This window comes from Heloderma suspectum, chromosome 4, assembly GCF_057233095.1.
Source record: "Heloderma suspectum isolate Gila_16-S chromosome 4, 16-S_ref, whole genome shotgun sequence".
Classification (NCBI taxonomy): Eukaryota; Metazoa; Chordata; class Lepidosauria; order Squamata; family Helodermatidae; genus Heloderma; species Heloderma suspectum.
Window position 1 is genome coordinate 40045760 of NC_139461.1, and position 19078 is coordinate 40064837.

General features: G+C 40.8%; 1 protein-coding gene across 3 annotated transcripts in view; it reads left to right on the forward strand.

The window, feature by feature from the left end:
- The window catches only part of RNF19A (ring finger protein 19A, RBR E3 ubiquitin protein ligase), a 91851-nt gene extending 73021 nt beyond the window's left edge, over positions 1-18830 (forward strand). For all 3 annotated transcript variants that reach the window (XM_084849016.1, XM_084849017.1, XM_084849018.1), the window contains 7 exons: positions 2845-2989; positions 4015-4177; positions 9357-9471; positions 10077-10238; positions 11731-11944; positions 12606-12749; positions 15406-18830. In XM_084849016.1, the coding sequence (XP_084705142.1) occupies positions 2845-2989; positions 4015-4177; positions 9357-9471; positions 10077-10238; positions 11731-11944; positions 12606-12749; positions 15406-16096 (1634 nt within the window). In that variant the 3' untranslated portion in view covers positions 16097-18830. The remainder of the gene's footprint in view (positions 1-2844; positions 2990-4014; positions 4178-9356; positions 9472-10076; positions 10239-11730; positions 11945-12605; positions 12750-15405) is intronic.
- Positions 18831-19078: the final 248 nt, after the last annotated feature.

Genomic DNA, 19078 nt, shown 5'->3' on the forward strand with positions numbered 1-19078 from the left:
AGAAACTCCAGCTTGTGCAGAATGCAGCTGCCTGAGTATTGGTGGGGACGATTTGACTCTATCATATAACACCTATACTGCGCCAGCTGCCCTGGTTACTGGTGTGTTTCTGAGCCCAATTAAAAGTGCTGGTTTTGACCTTTAAAGCCTTAAACAGTTTGTGACCAAGTTACTTGAAGGACCGCCTACACCCATATCAGCCTGCCCTCACTTTATGATCAGAAAGAGAGGCCCTTCTCATTTGTCCACCTGTGAGAGCAGTCAGGTGGGTGAACATACGTGAGAAGGCCTTCTCTGCAGTGGCCCCACATCTTTGGAACAAGCTGCTGTCTGAGATCTGCCCTGCCCCGTCACTGCAGACTTTTAAGAAGGCCTTGAAAACATTATTTTTACCTTGGCCTTCTATTAATATGACCGCTACTGCTGCTGTTAACATCATTGTTGGTTTTATTGTTGGTTTTAATTGCTTTAATTGTTGGCTTTTATTGTCTTTATGTTTTTATCATTTTAAATATTTTAACTGTTATGTATTTTATTGTAAGCCGCCTTGGGAGGGCTCCTGCCCTGAAAGGTGGCCAAGAAATATTTAAAATAAATAAGTAAACATGATACATGGTACAAGTTTTTTAAAAATACAGAATATCCTGAGACAGGCTGCTGCTGCTACTGATGTCTGACATTAGTGGAGGATAGAGAAGGTAAAACTAGTAAAACTAAATTTTCATGGCTTTATCTGCTGATAAAACTCTTGGTTTAAAGCTTCAAGATATGGACTGCACACTTTCTGTGATTATTTCTTTCAGAGAACTTCAAATTATAGAAGCACTGGTTTAAGTAGAACGTGAAGGGCAGAGCTTTTAAGATTTTAAAATAACAAAACCTGGTGGTAATACTTCTGCAGCTGATAACCATGCTTGTCAACCTCTTTTGATTCATCCATGATAACATGTGCATTGTTACCTGTGCAAGAGGAGTATCTATCTGCATGTGATGTCTTGATTTGCCAGTGAAGTTTCTTCACATTGGACAGCAAAAAAAACAAACCCTCTGTTGATAGAGTGAAAAACTTCACTGTATATTTATTTATTTCATTTCATTTCATTTCTATACCACCCAATAGCCGAAGCTCTATACTCTTTGCCCTGGATTTCTATTTAGTTAGCAGGGCTTTGGTAGTCTTTGTTCCGTTGATGTTGGAACTAGAGCAGGGATTGGGAACCTCTGGCCCACCAGCTTCTCTTATCTCCAGTCAATGATCAGAGATAAGGGATTTCCCTTCCTTACTCTCCTGCTGCAATGAGGCTTTAAAAATATAATTGCAGCTGGGGGGGGCGGCATTTGGGGGGGTCACTGCTGGGAAGGGAAGAGCTAACCCTCCCCAGTGCAGCAACATATACCCCTGAAAAATCACTCCAATGGTGCCAATGGAGGCTTTAAAAAAGTCTAATTGCAGCATGTGTGCAGCATGCATGGGGGGGGGGGTCATTGCTGGCCCTGCCTTCCCCAAAGCTGCAACCCCTTCAAAAATCACCCGTCCCCTGCTGCAACGAGGTTTTAAAAGGTGCTTAAAAAAAGTCCTATTGCAGTGGGAGAGGGGTGGTATGTGTATGTTTCTGTATGACTGTATGTGAGTGAATGGGGTCTCGACCATCACGTTGCAGCTGAATGCCGCCCCCGACTTGCTTGCCCAGAACCAATTTGGCTTTTGGGTGGAAGAAGGTTCCCCAGTCCTGGAGCAGAGCAACATTAAAGTTAGGATCTAGCACCACCCTTACTTCCTCCAGGTGCATGAACGAGAAGCACTTCAATGTATGCATGAAAGCATAATGTTGACTTTGATCTGGTGGTATCCCATTGTGCTGCATTGAATCCCATGAGTCCTCTGGCTTTTGTGAGCAGTTTTGGGCACTAAGGGGTTGTGTGGGAAGGGTGCAGAAAAGCTCCAGTGCACATGTAGTATTCCGCAAAGGGCCCTTTGGATCTAGCGTAAATGTGAAATAATATACATCTGCTCGGGCTTCTTCCTGTCACAAAGGCTTAAAGTGGGTACACAAAATGGCTATCTGTATTGGAGGATGCCACAGCTAAGGGCCTGACTATACATTACATGAAAACTTATGTAATGCTACTCCTGCCAGTTTTCTCAGGTAAAGCCAGTTTGGGAGGGCGTGACATAGAGCAAACAAGTAAGTGTGGGAGGGAGCGTACTTTACTTTTTCTGCCCCCTCCTTCTCTGCTCAAAATCACTTCTTCCTGAATCTGCCTTTCTTGCATAAAAAATGCCCATTAGTCCATTGTTACATGTTTGTGTGTAACATGTAGTCAGGCCCTAAGTCACAAGAGAACTAAGGGGAGGACAGAATAGGCACTGGCTGGTATATGTCTTGTAAACATATTTGGTTAATCTATAATATTTAAATGTGTGCTTCAGTTGCATTCAGAAGAATTTGAGTATCTCAAGTTACAGATGATTTAAACGGCACATGCTCATTTGTGGGTGTGGACTTTTTTTTGTCTGTAACTGAAAATCCAAATGGTCATAAACTACTGATAAGAATTTTTAAAGCACATTCTGTCATTCATATTAAGGACTTTGTTCTGCAGAACTTGTATAGTTCTATTTACTTCAGTACATGGAGTAAACTAAGCATACATACAACTGTTGGATTCAGTGATATTTATACTGTACTGTGATAGTTTAGAAATGCTGTTCTTCAGTTAACACACACAAACATTTCCAGACTATGTTTGGTTTAGTTTTATTTGTTCTTGGAAACAGTATAGCCATTAGCTTTCTTCCTTCCTTCCTTCCTTCCTTCCTTCCTTCCTTCCTTCCTTTCACAGCTGATGACATAAAGCCATGCCCACGCTGTGCTGCATATATAATAAAGATGAATGATGGAAGCTGCAATCACATGACATGTGCTGTCTGTGGTTGTGAATTCTGCTGGCTATGTATGAAGGAGATCTCAGATTTGCATTATTTAAGGTATGTATGGGAAAAAATTCCAAAGTAAATGGTTGTGAAAGTGCTTTTTTTCTTGATAATGTATATTCTAATTTGGCATGGCATTCTATTTTCATACCAAGTTGAATTTGTTTAAAACTATTTGAGAGGTGAACCTTTCTGATGTTAGACAAGGCAGGCTTCTCTTTCACATCGGTGTTTACTGCAAGAAGTGCTCTGCTTTTTGTGGTTTTGTCCATACTAAAGTACTCTCCAGACTCTGATAAACTAATGCAGGAAAGCCCAAGGTTTGTTTGTTTATTGTGGGTCATAGGCAAATCATTTCCTGCAGGGAAATCTGTCACAGCAGTTGCCCTCTCACCCTCCTGTCCTGGTTTTTTGAAATCGCCCGCAGACTGGACATTTTGTTTGTTCTGGTGTGTGCAAGTGTTAGAGACCACTGGGGCATCTTCCCTCCATACCGTCTCATTCGCCTTGGAGCTTTGGCCTAGGAATGATTAAAGAATGTGGAATATGTATGCTGTCCTGCTTCCTCCCTTTTCTTTTGGCCTACATGTTCTCAGGTCTAGAGCAAAACAACACAACTTGCCAAAAGTACGTTAGTTAAATTTGAGGAGGGTCAAATATCCCTCCACAATAGGCTTAAGGAGGCTCACTTAAAATGTAGACTGATAAACCTTTAAAAATTAATAAAACATATAGAACAACTTTTTTTCAGTTCTGAGTTGTTAAATTCTCCCCCTCTCGTTTTAGCTCAAGCCCTGAAAAGATACATGACCTGATACCACAAAAAAGAGAGGAATAGATATATATCTTGTGCTTGTATTTATTTTATCTTAAACAAAGTTTCTCTCACTCCCAAATTTATTTTCTGATAACACATTTATCAAGATGTAAGTTGGAGTTTCAAACTTTAGAAAATGGGTTACTAATGGCCACATGACTTGTCTGTGTTAGAGAAGAATTTAATTAAGTCTGATGGTTTTTTGGGACTGTTCACTCTTGAGTCATTGGCTGGCCTTACTTATGGAAAACTTCTCTCATAGTCCATCAGGTTGTACATTCTGGGGTAAAAAACCATGGAGTCGGAAGAAGAAAATACTGTGGCAGCTGGGAACACTTGTGGGTGCGCCTGTAGGAATTGCCTTAATAGCAGGTATTGCTATTCCAGCTATGATTATTGGAATCCCTGTATATGTGGGGCGTAAGGTAAGCTGTGTTAATATTAACATGTAGTCTAATTAGGCACTGTTCAGATGCTCTTAAAACACATGTAGGGCTTGTTCACACAGTATTATATGTTGTATTTGTTAAGAGTGTTTCGCTCCACCCACCCCCAGGCCTATGTTCACCTATTTCTTCTTCTTAAATGTATTATCTTTCCACTCCAGTGTTTGCCTCTCTTGGCTGCAGCAGATATAAGCTTGAGTGCAGTGGCCAGGGTTGTTAATAAAACTTTGTTGTTCAGTCGTTCAGTCATGTCCGATTCTTCGTGACCCCATGGACCATAGCACGCCAGGCCTTCCTGTCCTGCGCTCTCTCCCGGAGTGTGCTCAAGTTCATATTCATTGCATCGGTGATGCTATCTAGCCATCTCATCCTCTGTTGTCCCCTTCTCCTTTTGCCTTCAGTCTTTCCCAGCATCAGGGTCTTTTCCAGAGACTTTTCTCTTTGCATTAGGTGGCCAAAATATTGGCGCTTCAGCTTCAGTATCTGTCCTTCCAATGAGCACTCAGGGTTTATTTCCTCTAGGATTGACTGATTTGACCTCCTTGCAGTCCAGGGGACCTGTAAGAGTCTTCTCCGGCACCACAGCTTGAAAGCATCAATTCTTCCGCGCTCAGCCTTACTTATAGTCCAGCTCTCACAGCCATACATTACTACTGGGAAAACCATAGCTTTGATTAGACGGACCTTTGTCGGCAAGGTGATGTCTCTGCTTCTTACTATGCTGTCTAGGTTTGCCATAGCTTTCCTCCCAAGGAGCAAGCGTCTTTTAATTTCATGGCTACAGTCACCGTCTGCGGTGATCTTGGAGCCCAAGAAAGTAAAATCTGTCACTGCTTCCATTTCTTCCCCTTCTATATGCCAGGAAGTGATGGGGCCAGATGACATGATCTTAGTTTTTTTAATGTTGAGTTTCAAACCAGCTTTTGCACTCTCCTCTTTCACCCTCAACAAGAGGCTGTTTAGATCCTCTTCGCTTTCTGCCATTAGGGTGGTATCGTCTGAATATCGGAGGTTGTTGATAATTCTCCCGGCAATCTTAATTCCGACCTGTGATTCATCCAACCCAGCGTTTCTCATGATGTACTCTGCATATAAGTTAAATAAGCAAGGTGACAATATGCAGCCTTGTCGTACTCCTTTCCCAATTTTGAACCACTCGGTTGTTCCATGTCTGGTTCTTACTGTTGCTTCTTGACCCTGGTACAGGTTTCTCAGGAGACAGGTAAGGTGGTCTGGTACTCCCATCACTTTAAGAATTTGCCAGAGTTTGTTGTGATCCACACAATCAAAGGCTTTAGCGTAGTCAATGAAGCAGAAATAGACGTTTTTCTGGAATTCTCTTGCTTTCTCCATGACGCAGCGAATGTTGGCGATTTGATCTCTAGTTCCTCTGCCTCTTCGAAACCCAGCTTGTACTTCCGGTAGTTCTCGGTTCGCATACTGCTGAAGCCTAGCTTGTAGGATTTTGAGCATCACCTTGCTGGCATGTGAAATGAGCGCAATTGTGCGGTAGTTTGAACACTCTTTGGCATTGCCCTTCTTTGGAATTGGAATGTAAACTGACCTTTTCCAGTCTTGCGGCCATTGTTGAGTGTTCCAAATTTGCTGGCATATTGAATGCAGCACTTTAACAGCATCATCTTTTAGGATTTTAAATAGCTCAGCTGGAATACTGTCATCTCCGCTAGGTTTGTTGTTAGTAATGCTTCCTAAGGCCCACTTGACTTCACTCTCTAGGATGTCCGGCTCAAGTTCAGTGACCGCACTATCATGGCTATCAGGGACATTAAGATCTTTTCTGTATAGTTCTTCTGTGTATTCTTTCCACCTCTTCTTAATCTCATCTGCTTCTGTTAGGTCCCTGCCTTCTTTGTCCTTTATCATGCCCGTCTTTGCACAAAACGTTCCCTTGAGATCTCCAGTTTTCTTGAAGAGATCTCTAGTCTTTCCCATTCTGTTGTTTTCCTCGATTTCCTTGCATTGTTCATTTAAGAAGGCCTTCTTGTCTCTCCTTGCTATTCTCTGGAACTCTGCATTCAGTTGGATATATCTTCCCCTTTCTCCCTTGCTTTTCACTTTCCTTCTTTCATCAGCTACTTGTAAAGCCTCATCAGACAGCCACTTTGCTTTCTTGCATTTCTTTTTCTTTGGGATGGATTTCGTTGCTGCCTCCTGAATAATGTTACGGACCTCCGTCCATAGTTCCTCAGGCACTCTGTCTATCAGGTCTAATCCCTTAAATCTATTCCTCAGCTCCACTGTATATTCATCAGGGATATGATTTAGGTCATACCTGAACGGTTTAGTGGTTTTCCCTACGTTCTTCAATTTAAGCTGAAATTTTGCAAGAAGCAGCTCATGATCTGAGCCACAGTCAGCTCCAGGTCTTGTTTTTACTGACTGTATAGAGCTTCTCCATCTTTGGCTGCAAAGTACATAATCAATTTGATTTCGATATTGACCATCTGGTGATGTCCATGTGTAAAGTCGCCTCTTGTGCTGTTGGAAAAGAGTGTTTGCTATGATCAGCGCGTTCTCTTGGCAAAACTCTATTAGCCTTTGTCCTGCTTCATTTTGTACACCAAGGCCATGCCTGCCTGTTATCCCGGTGATTTCTTGACTTCCTACTTTAGCATTCCAATACCCTATGATGAAGAGGACATCTTTTTTTGGTGTTAGTTCTAGAAGGTGTTGGAGGTCTTCATAGAACCAATCAACCTCAGCTTCTTCGGCATCAGTGGTTGGGGCATAGACTTGAATTACTGTGATGTTGAATGGTTTGCCTTGGATTCGTACTGAGATCATTCTATTGTTTTTAAGATTGTACCCCAGTACTGCTTTTCTCACCCTTTTGTTGACTATGAGTGCTACTCCATTTCTTCTAAGGGATTCTTGCCCACAGTAGTAGATACGATGGTCACCTGAATTAAATTCGCCCATGCCTGTCCATTTTAGTTCGCTGATTCCCAAGATGTCAATGTTCAGTCTCGCCATCTCATGTTTGACCACCTCCAGCTTACCTTGATTCATTGATCTGACATTCCAGGTTCCTAAACAATATTGTTCTTTACAGCATCGGATTTTCTTTTCACCACCAGACACATCCACAGCTGAGTGTCCTTTCGGCTTTGGCCCAGCCGCTTCACTCTTTCTGGCGCTACTTGGAAATACCCTCTGCTCTTCCCCAGTAGTATATTGGACACCTTCCGACCTGAGGGGCTCATCTTCCAGCGTCATCTCTTTTAGCCTTGTGATACGTTCCATGGGGTTTTCTTGGCAAGAATACTGGAGTGGGTTGCCATTTCCTTCTCCAGTGGACCACATTTTGTCAGAACTCTCTGCCATGACCTGTCCGTCTTGGGTGGCCCTGCACGGCATAGCTTATGGCTTCACTGAGTTACGCAAGCCCCTTCGCCACAACAAGGCAGCGGTCCATGAAGGGGGTTAATAAAACTAGCCAAAGTATATTGCACCAGCCCTAAAAGAGCTGCCCTAGTCCTCAGTTTAGTTTCCAAGCACAATTCAAAGTTCACGTTTTGACATTTAAAGCCGTAAATGACCGCCTTCATCAGATAGATAGACAGACAGACAGACAGATCTCCCCACCCCAGTCCAAGATAAGCTGAAGAAGTTCTGTTGAAGGTCCTAACACTATTGGACTGGTGATGACCAGGGACAGATCTTTTTTTAGTGGTGGCTCTGTGCCTCTACAGCTCCTTACTTAGGGAAGGTCATATTGTCAACGCATTGCTATTCTGAAGGATGGTGAAGGCTATGCCAGTCAGGAAGGCTTTTCTGCCTTCTGGATTTTCCTTGATCTGGTGCTGAGTTTGTAATAATTATCAATTGTTTGTTTTATGATTCCTGCTGTTGCTGCTCCTATATGTTGTATAATAGTGTGTGTTCCAGCAAGTTTTATTGCATTGGGGTCTTATGGTTTGGGAGCATTTCTGAGACGCAGGGCAAAAATCTCAAAAATAAAAAAATAAACCAGAAGTAAAAAAAATCTCTTCAGTTCATATCTTGTGATATTTTTTCTAGCTGAACCATGATTTCTTTTCAATAACATTTCCCCCTTTAATCCATGTGTGGTGTTCCTTGTTATCTACTGCAACCATTGCAGCAGAGAAACTGACTAAATCTCAGTTCTGAACCCAGCAGTGCCACTGTAGGTGATTGATAGAAGTTTCAAGTATGCTCATCCAAAAGAAAATAGTACTTTTTTAGGGATTCATTTGATATGGTAGCTACCTGTGGCCCTTCTGTTGAAGGTTTGTAATTTAGTTATTTATGGATTACATTTAGGGACCACCCAGGAACGAGTGTTTTCTGGATGGTTTGTTTGTTTGTTTGTTTTTATTTTATTTTATTTACAATATTTATATACTGCTCCATATCTAGAACAGATTTTGGAGCGGTGAACACAAAAGATAAAATAGTAAGAGCATGAAATATTAAAACACCACATTAAAATTACACTTGTTTAAAAACACAATGCCGATAAGAACCGTAACTGGTCAATTAAAGAATGACTCGTGGAAGAGTGCTGTTTTCAGGAAGCACCGGAAACAACGCAGTGTTGGTACCTGCCTGATTTACAGGTAATCTTGTTGATCTGTGGCTTTGTCCTCACTTCCTGCCTATGACATGTTTTATGCCCAGTGGGCTTTCAATCTAAGTAATAGGTCAATGAGGATTGGTTAAACAATAGTAAGGATGGGAGAGGTGGGTCCAGGTTAATATGCAGTTAATGGTATTCCACATTTTTAGCATGCAGGAAGCACTCGGTAGAAGAAAATCGCTTTTTTAGGCAGGACAGGTGAGAATTAGCCAGGGTAGTTGAACAAAATATGCCAGAAATTTGACAGGAGGGAATAAAAGTGGCATATTGTTAAAATAATGTTTACATGTTAACTTGCCATGAAATAGAGGCTCCAAAACATCTTGAGAGATTCTCCATATACAAACCAGGTAGAAGTACTGGAGCCTTTATTTAAGACACTTTTCAGCATCTCACCAAAGATATTTTAAAAGCATTCATTTAAAAATGGTAAAAGCAAAGATAAATCTGTTGTAGAGATAACTTCTGAGTTTTCGAACACTTCAGCTGTGGTGTGCAATGTGCTCTAAAATATCCTCATTGTTCTTTCTTGTTTAGATTCACAATCGCTATGAAGGCAAGGACATTTCAAAGCATAAGAGAAACTTAGCCATTGCAGGTGGTGTAACCTTGTCTGTAATTGTTTCACCAGTTGTAGCTGCAGTCACTGTAGGTAAGTAAAGTTGCTGGGAAAATAGGTCAGGAAAAATATTTTTCTGAATAAGCTATTATAATTAATTGTGGGGATCAAAATATATATTAATGTTGCTAGCAGTCCAGGTTCTAGCAAAGAACCTAATATTTTGAAGGATGTATGACTAGTTTAACAGTATAAGAAGCTGACACGTAATTCCTCTTCCTTGTGCTCCTCCCAGTTACTTTTTCAAAAATAGTTTTTCTAGGATCAGTTCAAAATGTGTGTGAGCTCAGATTTGTATGCAGGCCTCCTGCGTGTACAGACCCATGAATGTCAATGGAAGAACCAGATCCATAAGTACAAAGGAGTATACTTGCAGGACTGCTTCATCAATTTAATGAATGGGGAAGGCATTGCTAGCAGAGGATCTTCATGTCAAATAAGAACTCTTGCTCTGCAGGAGTCTGCAGGATTGGCATGAGTGCTTTTTTGTATTCATGATAGGAACTTTGCATTTTTCCTTACCTTTGTTTTGTTAGTTAAATAAAGCCTGTTGAATTGTATAACTAGGAAATATACAGTGATCATTAAAAAAACATGCTCAATCTGTACTGATTGTAGTGTCCTACATTTCCTTGCAGGTATAGGTGTCCCTATCATGTTGGCTTATGTGTATGGAGTAGTTCCCATCTCCCTCTGTCGAAGTGGAGGTTGCGGTGTATCTGCTGGCAATGGAAAGGGTGTCAGAATAGAATTTGATGATGAAAATGATATAACTGTTGGTGGAACAAATGCAGCAGTAGGTAAGGGAGGTTACTTTAAATATATATATATATATATGGTAGCTCCCGGAGTTGTCAGTTATAGGCTTGTGGGGTTCATAATGTGCATACACAGTCTTCATTGCTTGGCAATTAGAAGTCATCTCCAGACATGAAAGAAGATTTTTCTTCCCTATCCAAGGTGTTCCATGACCCAGGGTGATTCCCCCCCAGTCAGTAGATAAGTAGTTGTGTTCTCTGCTTCTTGAAGCCACTTAATTTAGCAGCAGCCTTAACTGCAGACTGATTGATGTGCCCCTTCTCTATTGAGGATATCTTAACTACAAATAACTGCCATGACTCTAGATTTCTGACTCCAGTAGGGAAATTGTTCGGTGATACCTGACAATGTATTGCTATGTGTGATGTATCTAGGGCCCCCCTATAAGTCCCTGGCCCCTAGAGGCTACTGAGACTAGACTTTTCCCAGGACTCCTCAAAAACACCAGCTGCCTACTAATTTATAGAGAGCAGTAGGACTTTCCTCTTTATATCCTTAGCACATAGGTGAGATAATACTAATCTTCAAATTCACCCAGACCAGAACTTAGGTGTTTAAAAGTATAAACATATATTTATTTAATAGGTCAATGTTCAGAACAAATAATAACTGATAATTAATAGTAATAATGGTTCTAAAAACCTAGCATCACATCTGCTTTCAGTGGCTTATCTCTCTCTTCATTTACAACCTGTCTCTTTTTCTAGACACTGACTAAATACACTAAGGGTGCAAACCTATGCATGTTTAGACAGAAAGAAGTCCTACAACTCCCAGCATTCCCCAGCCAAATGCTGGGAGTTGTAGGACATTTTTCAGAGTTAGTTGTGCCCTAATTTTGGCACCTAATTGCTCTCACTATCTCGCCATCCAAACTCCACCCCCCCTTCCTTGACCTCTCTAACTGTCCCTGTCCTTCTCCTAACTGACTTTCTCTCTTAGTTTAGAAAGGTTGTAAAGAAATCTTAAATATAAAAATGCTAACATGAGACTAGCTAGTTATCTGTCGCTTTCTGGAGCAGCAGCTAGGATCAGTCTTATTTGTAGCCCAGATCTGGAGAGGCACCTTTGCTTCCTCCCAGCATTAATCCCAGAATACCAGTAAGGTTAGGACCATATGTTGTGGGAGTAGTTGTGTTCTCATTCTCCCTTCCTTTTTCTTTTCAAGGAAAAAATTAAGGATCCTTGGAGTGGGACTATACCTGCTCCTTTTAATGCAATTCGGGACTGTTTCATCCTTTTTCCAATTTCTCCAAACCTTACCAAGAGTCACTAGATGAGTACATGCTCTCTCCTCCCTGCAGTCATTTCAGTTATATCAGTCTGGGACCAACACCCCACTCGCAGTTCTTGGGAGAGATGAAAAAGCTTACAGCAATCTTAGCACAGTCACTATTACTGCAGCTTCTTCAAGAGTAATGTCCTCTACATTGAAGGAGGTTCAATAAAATATGTTTTCCTTTTCAAATTTAGATACTACATCAGTGGCAGAGGCACGTCATAACCCTAGCATAGGGGAAGAAAGTGTTGGAGGATTGACAGGAAGCCTGAGTGCAAGTGGCAGCCACATGGACAGAATAGGAGCCATTCGAGACAACCTGAGTGAAACAGCCAGCACCATGGCCTTGGCTGGAGCTAGTATAACAGGGAGTCTGTCGGGAAGTGCAATGGTCAACTGCTTTAACAGGTAAAATAATCTCTTCCCAGTGTTAATCCCTAATTTCTGGTTTTGTACATAGTCTGCAATTAGCACTGGGAGTATGAACTTCTATATTCTTGAACCTGCACGTTGTACATTCTGATGCTATAATACCTATGTCTTTTGATCATAACTTGGTATGTGTACACTCTAAAAAAACATTGACAGCATTTACTTGGATTGAAGGAGAACTCTGATTTCTGTGGCCCTCAACTACAGTGGATAATGTGGAAAGATAGCATAAGGAATTCTGCCTTTTTGCCCATGTATGGTGGGCTTAAAACGTAGGGGAACCATAAAAATGGTCTGAACATGGATTCTTGTAGCAGGGAAGCTTTGAAATACTACAGTAATAGGAGAACATTTGTCATCTCTAGATTATTGGAGGGGAAAGAAGTATAACTCTGGCAATTTCTCATGGTCCTTCATTTTGAGTATTCTTCGCATTTACCATGTGGTGGGAGGCATCTCTTAGCTTATTATGGGATTGATTATATTCTCTTGCTATAGAAATAGGAGCAAGAGGAATGAAGCCCCCAAATATGTCATTTCTATGAAACTGGTTGGTAAACTTTTAAAAGGCTCTAATTCCAAAGTGGTATGAAAACGGAAATATAATTATTGAACTAATACTGAATTTCTCCCCAAGGTTGGAAGTCCAAGCAGATGTACAGAAGGAGAGATGTAGTTTGAGTGGAGAATCGGGCACCGTTAGTTTAGGAACAGTTAGTGACAATGCCAGTACCAAAGCAATGGCTGGATCCATTATAAATTCCTACATCCCGTTGGACAGGTAAAACTGGAGCAGTGGAAATGTGGGGGGGACACACACATCTCATTCAACTTGAGTGATATTTATTTATTTATTTATTTACAACATTTGTATACCACTCCCCATCCAAAACAGATTCCAGAGCGTTGAACACAAGAAATACAATAGTAAAAAAGAAAAAATATTAAAACATGATACTAAAACTATTTTTAAAAATGCCAATAAAAGCAGTGGCTGGTCATTTTAAGGAATGCTTCCTGGAACAGAACTGTTTTCAGGAGGCGCAGAAGCAACAGTGTTGGCGCCTGCCTGCCTGACCTCCAGGAACAGGGAGTTCCAAAGAAAGGGGGCCACCACACTGACGGCTCTTCTCCTGGTGGACTCCAGTCGGGCCATAGGTCCATGTGGAACCACCAGGAGCATGACCTCATTGACTAGTCCGGTTGATAAGGGAGAATATGCTCTCTCAGGTATCCTGTTCCCAAGTTGTTTAGGGCTTTGTATGCTAGTACGAAAACCTTAAACCTGGCCTTGTAGCAAAAGGGCAGCCAGTGCAGTTCCCCCAGGAGAGGAGTTGCATGCTGAGAAAGGGCAGCTCCTGCCAACAGCCAAGCTGTTGCATTCTGCACTAGCTCCAGATTCCAGACCAGTCTTAAGGGCAGCCCCACATAGAACACATTGCAGTAATCCAGCCTTGAAGTTACCAGCGCCTGTACCACTGTGGCCAAGCTAACCCTGTCCAGGAGAGGCCATAATTGGTGAACCAGCAGAACCTGGTTAATGCAAAAGTATTCTATATGCAAGCCCTGGAATTGTTAGTGAAGGCACGATAGGATTAGTGAATCCCTCTGCATTGAAATATCTCTGGTATGATTATAGTCAGGCTAATAAATGGCAACTTTACCTGTGGCTTCTATTCTGTTATTCATGTCCAAAGCTCTTCCGCTATTTAAAAGACACCCACTACATGGCAAGGCTCAAGCCTGCCTGAAAGTCCCATACTCTGACAGACCAGGGAGATGAGTGGTGCCTTCCTTTTCATTTTAGAGTTCTATATCTTAAAAAAAAAAAGTTGCTGTGGATCTAGCCTGTGTGGAAACTAGCTATTGACCTTTAAGACCCAGCAACCTAAATCTAGGTTTGTGGTGATGGGCTGTAGCTACCCATCGATGAAGGGAAGGTATATTTTATATTGCATATATGCTGAGAGGCGCCTTATTCTTCGCATTTCTGACTCTTATAGGCAGAATTTTTGGATTATAAATTATTAAATGGGTTTCTAATTTTTGTTTCTTTCTGACTTTCTGGAGGGAGATTCTGTTTCTCTCTGCTACTTAAATTTCATTGCCTTGGGGTATCTTGTTTTCGATGACTGAATGGCTTGATTGCAAAGAAGTATTTTCCCCCCCTCCTTTTGTAGTTTCAGCACCTAGTGGGAGGGGGCATTCTTTTTCTCTTCTTTTTGGTTAAAACAAATTGGTGTATCTCTTATTTTTCCTGGCTTCATATGATGCATCCACGTTTCTCTCTGGCTTGAGAATAATAAATAAAAAAAACCTTTGTCTTGCTTGACCAGGCTGGTGTGAGTTTTCCTTATCCCCCTGCTCCCAGGCTGTTTAGCTTGGTAAAGCATGTATGTTTTTCCTTCTGGCTGTCCTAAAACCAGCTTGTGGGCCTCTGACATGTGTGCTTATGCATCTGTGCCACATTGAAATTAGGAAGGAATTCTTGTAACGTGCTGTTTGGAAGAGTAGCCATGTGTGTACCAAAACCAGCAAAAAGCCCTGTGGTCCCTGTGGCCTAAAATGTATTGGGACAAGAGCTTTCCAAGGCAAGTCCCTCCTTCAATATCATCCAGGAATTGGACACTGAAGATTTTGGATAATGTACATAGGTCCAGCTGGAAATTTGATTTAGGGAGTTACTTTATGAAAGTAGAGGACAAACACATACATCAATCAATCAAAGTTTTAACAAGACTTTGCATTTGCTGTTCTAAGAATATACATTATATTTGAGTAATACTGGCTTATTTTTCTTTAAAGGAGTGTTGAAGAGGTGAATGGGATGGGGCAGAGGTGGGTAGAGATGTACTTGACAGTTTCCCCCCAGGCTGTCAGTGTGCCCCAAATACACTGGTACTCATGAGCAAGCAGGCAACTAAAAAAAAAAAAGTGGGCTAGTAACTTGCAAGGCTGATAGTGGTTGTGAGGCTTGTTCACACAATTAATAAAAATCTCTGTGAACTGTTCCAATCATCCCAGAGTTATGAATTCACATGGGAAAACATGAAACAGAAAATACACCACAATTTTTACACGTAAAAATTTCTTATAAACATGCCCCTTCGTGGTGATAGCTGGTATTTACAACGTTATGGGGTAGGGGAAATTGATAACTAAAAGATCCTGATGTGATAAATGCCAGCACCACATGAGGGTATATTTGTAAGCAATATTTCATCGTGTGAAATTCGCACGATTTGTGTTGTATTATATAATTGTATTAAGTATAAGATTGGCAGAATGAATCAGCAGGTTGCATGGTCTTTTTTAACCTTTAATTCATTTGGTTTAAAGATACATTTAAATTGCTTCCAACTTTGAATTTAGCCAAGTTAAGTTCACAATTTATTACATTCTTAAATATGGAATTTTGTCCCCTTTTTCCTATCTAGAGATGGGAGCAGTATGGAGGTGCAAGTAGACATTGAATCGAAGCCTGCAAAATTCAGACACAATAGTGGAAGCAGTAGTTTTGATGATGGTAGTGCTGCAGGTCGAAGTAACGCTGGTTGTTCTTCAGCCTGCTTGTCGGAAAATAAATCTAGTGCCACCAAGTGGTCCAAAGATGCATCAGCAGGGAAAAAATGCAAAGGTAAACTAAGAAAAAAGAGTAGCATGAAGATAAATGAGACGAGAGAGGACATGGATGCTCAGTTGTTGGAGCAGCAAAGCACAAACTCCAGTGAATTTGACTCTCCCTCTCTCAGTGACAGTATCCCATCTGTAGCTGATTCCCACTCAAGTCATTTTTCTGAGTTTAGTTGCTCTGATATGGAGAGTATGAAAACCTCATGTAGCCATGGTTCCAGCGATTACCATACTCGCTTTACTACAGTTAGCATTCTCCCAGAGGTAGAAAATGACCGTTTAGAAAACTCTCCACACCAAAGTGGCAATTCTTTGCTTGTTCCAGCTGCTCCAAACTCAGAGATTCCACAGCTGAGTTATATTGCTGAAGAATGTGTATATAATGGGACTTCCAGTGGTGCAGATGGGGGTACTGGTGAAACACTGAAAGAAACAAACAACAACCATTCACAGCATGCTGTGGCGTTAAACACTGCAATTCAGACTGAGATTTAAACCTGTTAAGTGCTGCAGAAATGTACTTACCACTAAAGAACCTTGTCAGGTAACTTTCAGTGGCCAGCAGAAGCAACGCTTCGATGCAATTTACATTTTATATATGTCTCTATTAAGGCTTGCGTGGAACTCTGTTGCAGAACTATGTGAAGTGACATGAAGGTTTTAACAAGTGCATTACAATGAAACAATATGTTCATGTTTTGTATTCTTGCCATAACTTTGCTGAAGGTCTGTATTCGATGTACTTGGATAGGGGGAAAATCTGGCTCACGTTAAATGCTAAAGTGGCTATTTATTATAAGTGTGATGTGAACAGTAAGTGGATTTCAAGCACACAGCAGTAACTTAACCATGCTGGGGGTAAACAGTGTCTAGTAAAAATGAGTTGCTGTAACTCTACCAAATATGTATCAGCACTGACAATTTTGTCTGGAGCAGAATGTAATTTGGTTTAAGTAATGCTGAGGCATACATTCTTTGAGCAAGGTTATGGCATTTAGCATACCTTTAAATACAAAAACCTGGTACTTGATATATGATAGGTAGCAAGGTGACGTCTCCTTATCAAGAAAGTGGGGGTAATTATACTTGCAACTGATATGCTGTATAAAGTTTTTGTAAAATTTAAAATCATTTTAATTTGTAATCATTGTAGAGAAGCTGATACAGTCGCCTTTCACTAGGTGATTTCAGTTATGCTGTTTAATTCTTGGTGCCTTTGGAGAATGGGGTTTTAAGTGCCTGGTCTGATGATTTTGCTGTAAAGTTTTCCAGAATGTCCTCTTTTGTCACACTTTTGGAATCTAAAGGAAAACTGCAGGAAATCAACTGACTGTGGTAGATTAATGGGTATCATAATACTGAAGTATTAGCCTACCAAAGACTCACTCAGGCTTTTAGTGGATAACTTTTCTGACATCCCTTTGCGAGTCATGTGCACAGAAATAAAGCACAGTGCAGGGCCTGCACATATTCAAACAACGGGCTCCAAGTATGGCTGGCATTTGGGGAGTTTCCCAGTTGTCCTGCTTATGGAAGTTGTTCAGCTAAACACAAGCTGAAACTCTCTCAGCACCTGCACTGTTCGATGTTTGCTACACAATTCATAATAATGTGTGCCCTCTGCCCCTCCCGCAAAAGAAAGAGATGTGGATCTTGGCATAACAGCCTCCAATATTTTTGTTTTGTGTTCTTTCTTTTTTTGGTAAGTATTGCCATTATGGTGCTACTGAAATTTTGGTGTATGAGAAGAAGGCTGCCATGAGTGGCAGTCCTCTTCAGTGGCTTCCCCTCACTTTTTTCTTTAATCAGCTTATAACACTAGTGCCAGATACTTTATTTGGTAACACTTGTTATGATATTTGTATATTTGCTATTTTAATTTGCTCAGTGATGTGTGTAAACTGCATACCTAAAATAAATGTCTGAGTACTATTTTATTTGTCCTCTTCCATTTGTTCCATTGAACAAAGAGTCTTTATTAACAATACAAATAATCATTGAAGACTTTAATTTTGTTTGGCAGCATGCTGAGCTCACTTCTCTGTTATGTGTGAAAGGCTGTTTCAAAAGATGGTACCTGAAAGTAGTATATCTTGAATTTTTTCCCTCCCTTCTGCCAAATTAAGCTTTTCCATAAGGTCGGTTTGAAATTGTTAGGGATGACGGCATTCTTCCTGCTTGTTTTTTAAAAGGAAAAAAAAAACCCTGCAATATATTCTAGGTGGTCTCTCAGCTCTCAGTTAAGGTGCGTGAGCATGTGTTTGATGGAGTGGGGGAGTCAGCCCTGGTAAGAAAGTTTTTCATGATGATGAAAACAAGGGAAGGACCCTAGATCAGCCATGGACCCCATACACGCTTTGCATGCAGAAGGTCCCAGGTTCAATATCCTCTCCAGTCAAAAATAATCCCATAGTAGGTGAAATCCTCTTGCCAGTCAGTGTCGCCAGTACCATAGTCTGATGTGGTATAAGGCAGTTTCTCATGTTCACAGTTCACAATACATTTCTAAGAATTTCTGTTTAAAAGATTAATAGGTCACTTATAAGGGCTTCTTCTCTCTGTGGAAGGGACTTTGATCCAATGGAAGTTCCTGTTGCAGGAAGATGATCTTCGCTGGTTTCCCCCTTTTCCAGTGCTACCTCCCATGCTGTTCCACAGGGTCCTCCAACCCCTTGGAGCTAGATTTCAGGAGGAATCAGCAAAGATTATTAACTGGGCGCTCCTGCATGAGGAAGCAGAGAGAGGCAGACTTCTGCTCCATGCAACTCTGGATCCTACCCAAAAAGTTTTTACTTTTTATTTTTTCTTATTTCCATTAAGTATGTTGTTGGATTAAAATACTCGTATGCAGTAATGTCTGCAATGACTGTCTGTCTGTCACAGCTATCTTATTGATCATTTTGATTTGTTAACAAGTTAGACAAACAAGTTCCCATGTTCCTACCTTTAAATAAAATGTTCAGATTTCCATGGCTTGCGTGGTGCTCTTCGTTGCCTGATGATATGGATGAATGATTACATCCATAAGCATTTATCAGTGGAAAAGTAGTTTTTTTTTTACTTGTGAGGATGAATAAATGAGACTGTAGAGGTATTGTGTGCACAAAATGCACAATCCCCAGTAGTTTTCTGCAGGGGCTTCCTGTTCTGTTCTATGAAGGGTATTACTCCATTTGTGCTTGTAGAAGAGAACAACAACATTATTATATTATTGCATGCATTGGAGCAGCTATGTAAAAAAGAAAGAAATGGAAATCCAAGTCAATTTTTGACATTTCATTAATGTGAGAAGTTGTTAGCTTCAATAAAAAGATGGTTTAAAATACTGTACCACTTACAGAAGGCAACCTATGAATTTATGACATAAATGCAAGCTAGGGGATGAAATGCAAATTTATTTTTCTTAGGTATACTAGTCATTGAGTAATTTTTAACTTAGTTTAGATAAAACCTGAGGAACAATAACTATGGATCCTG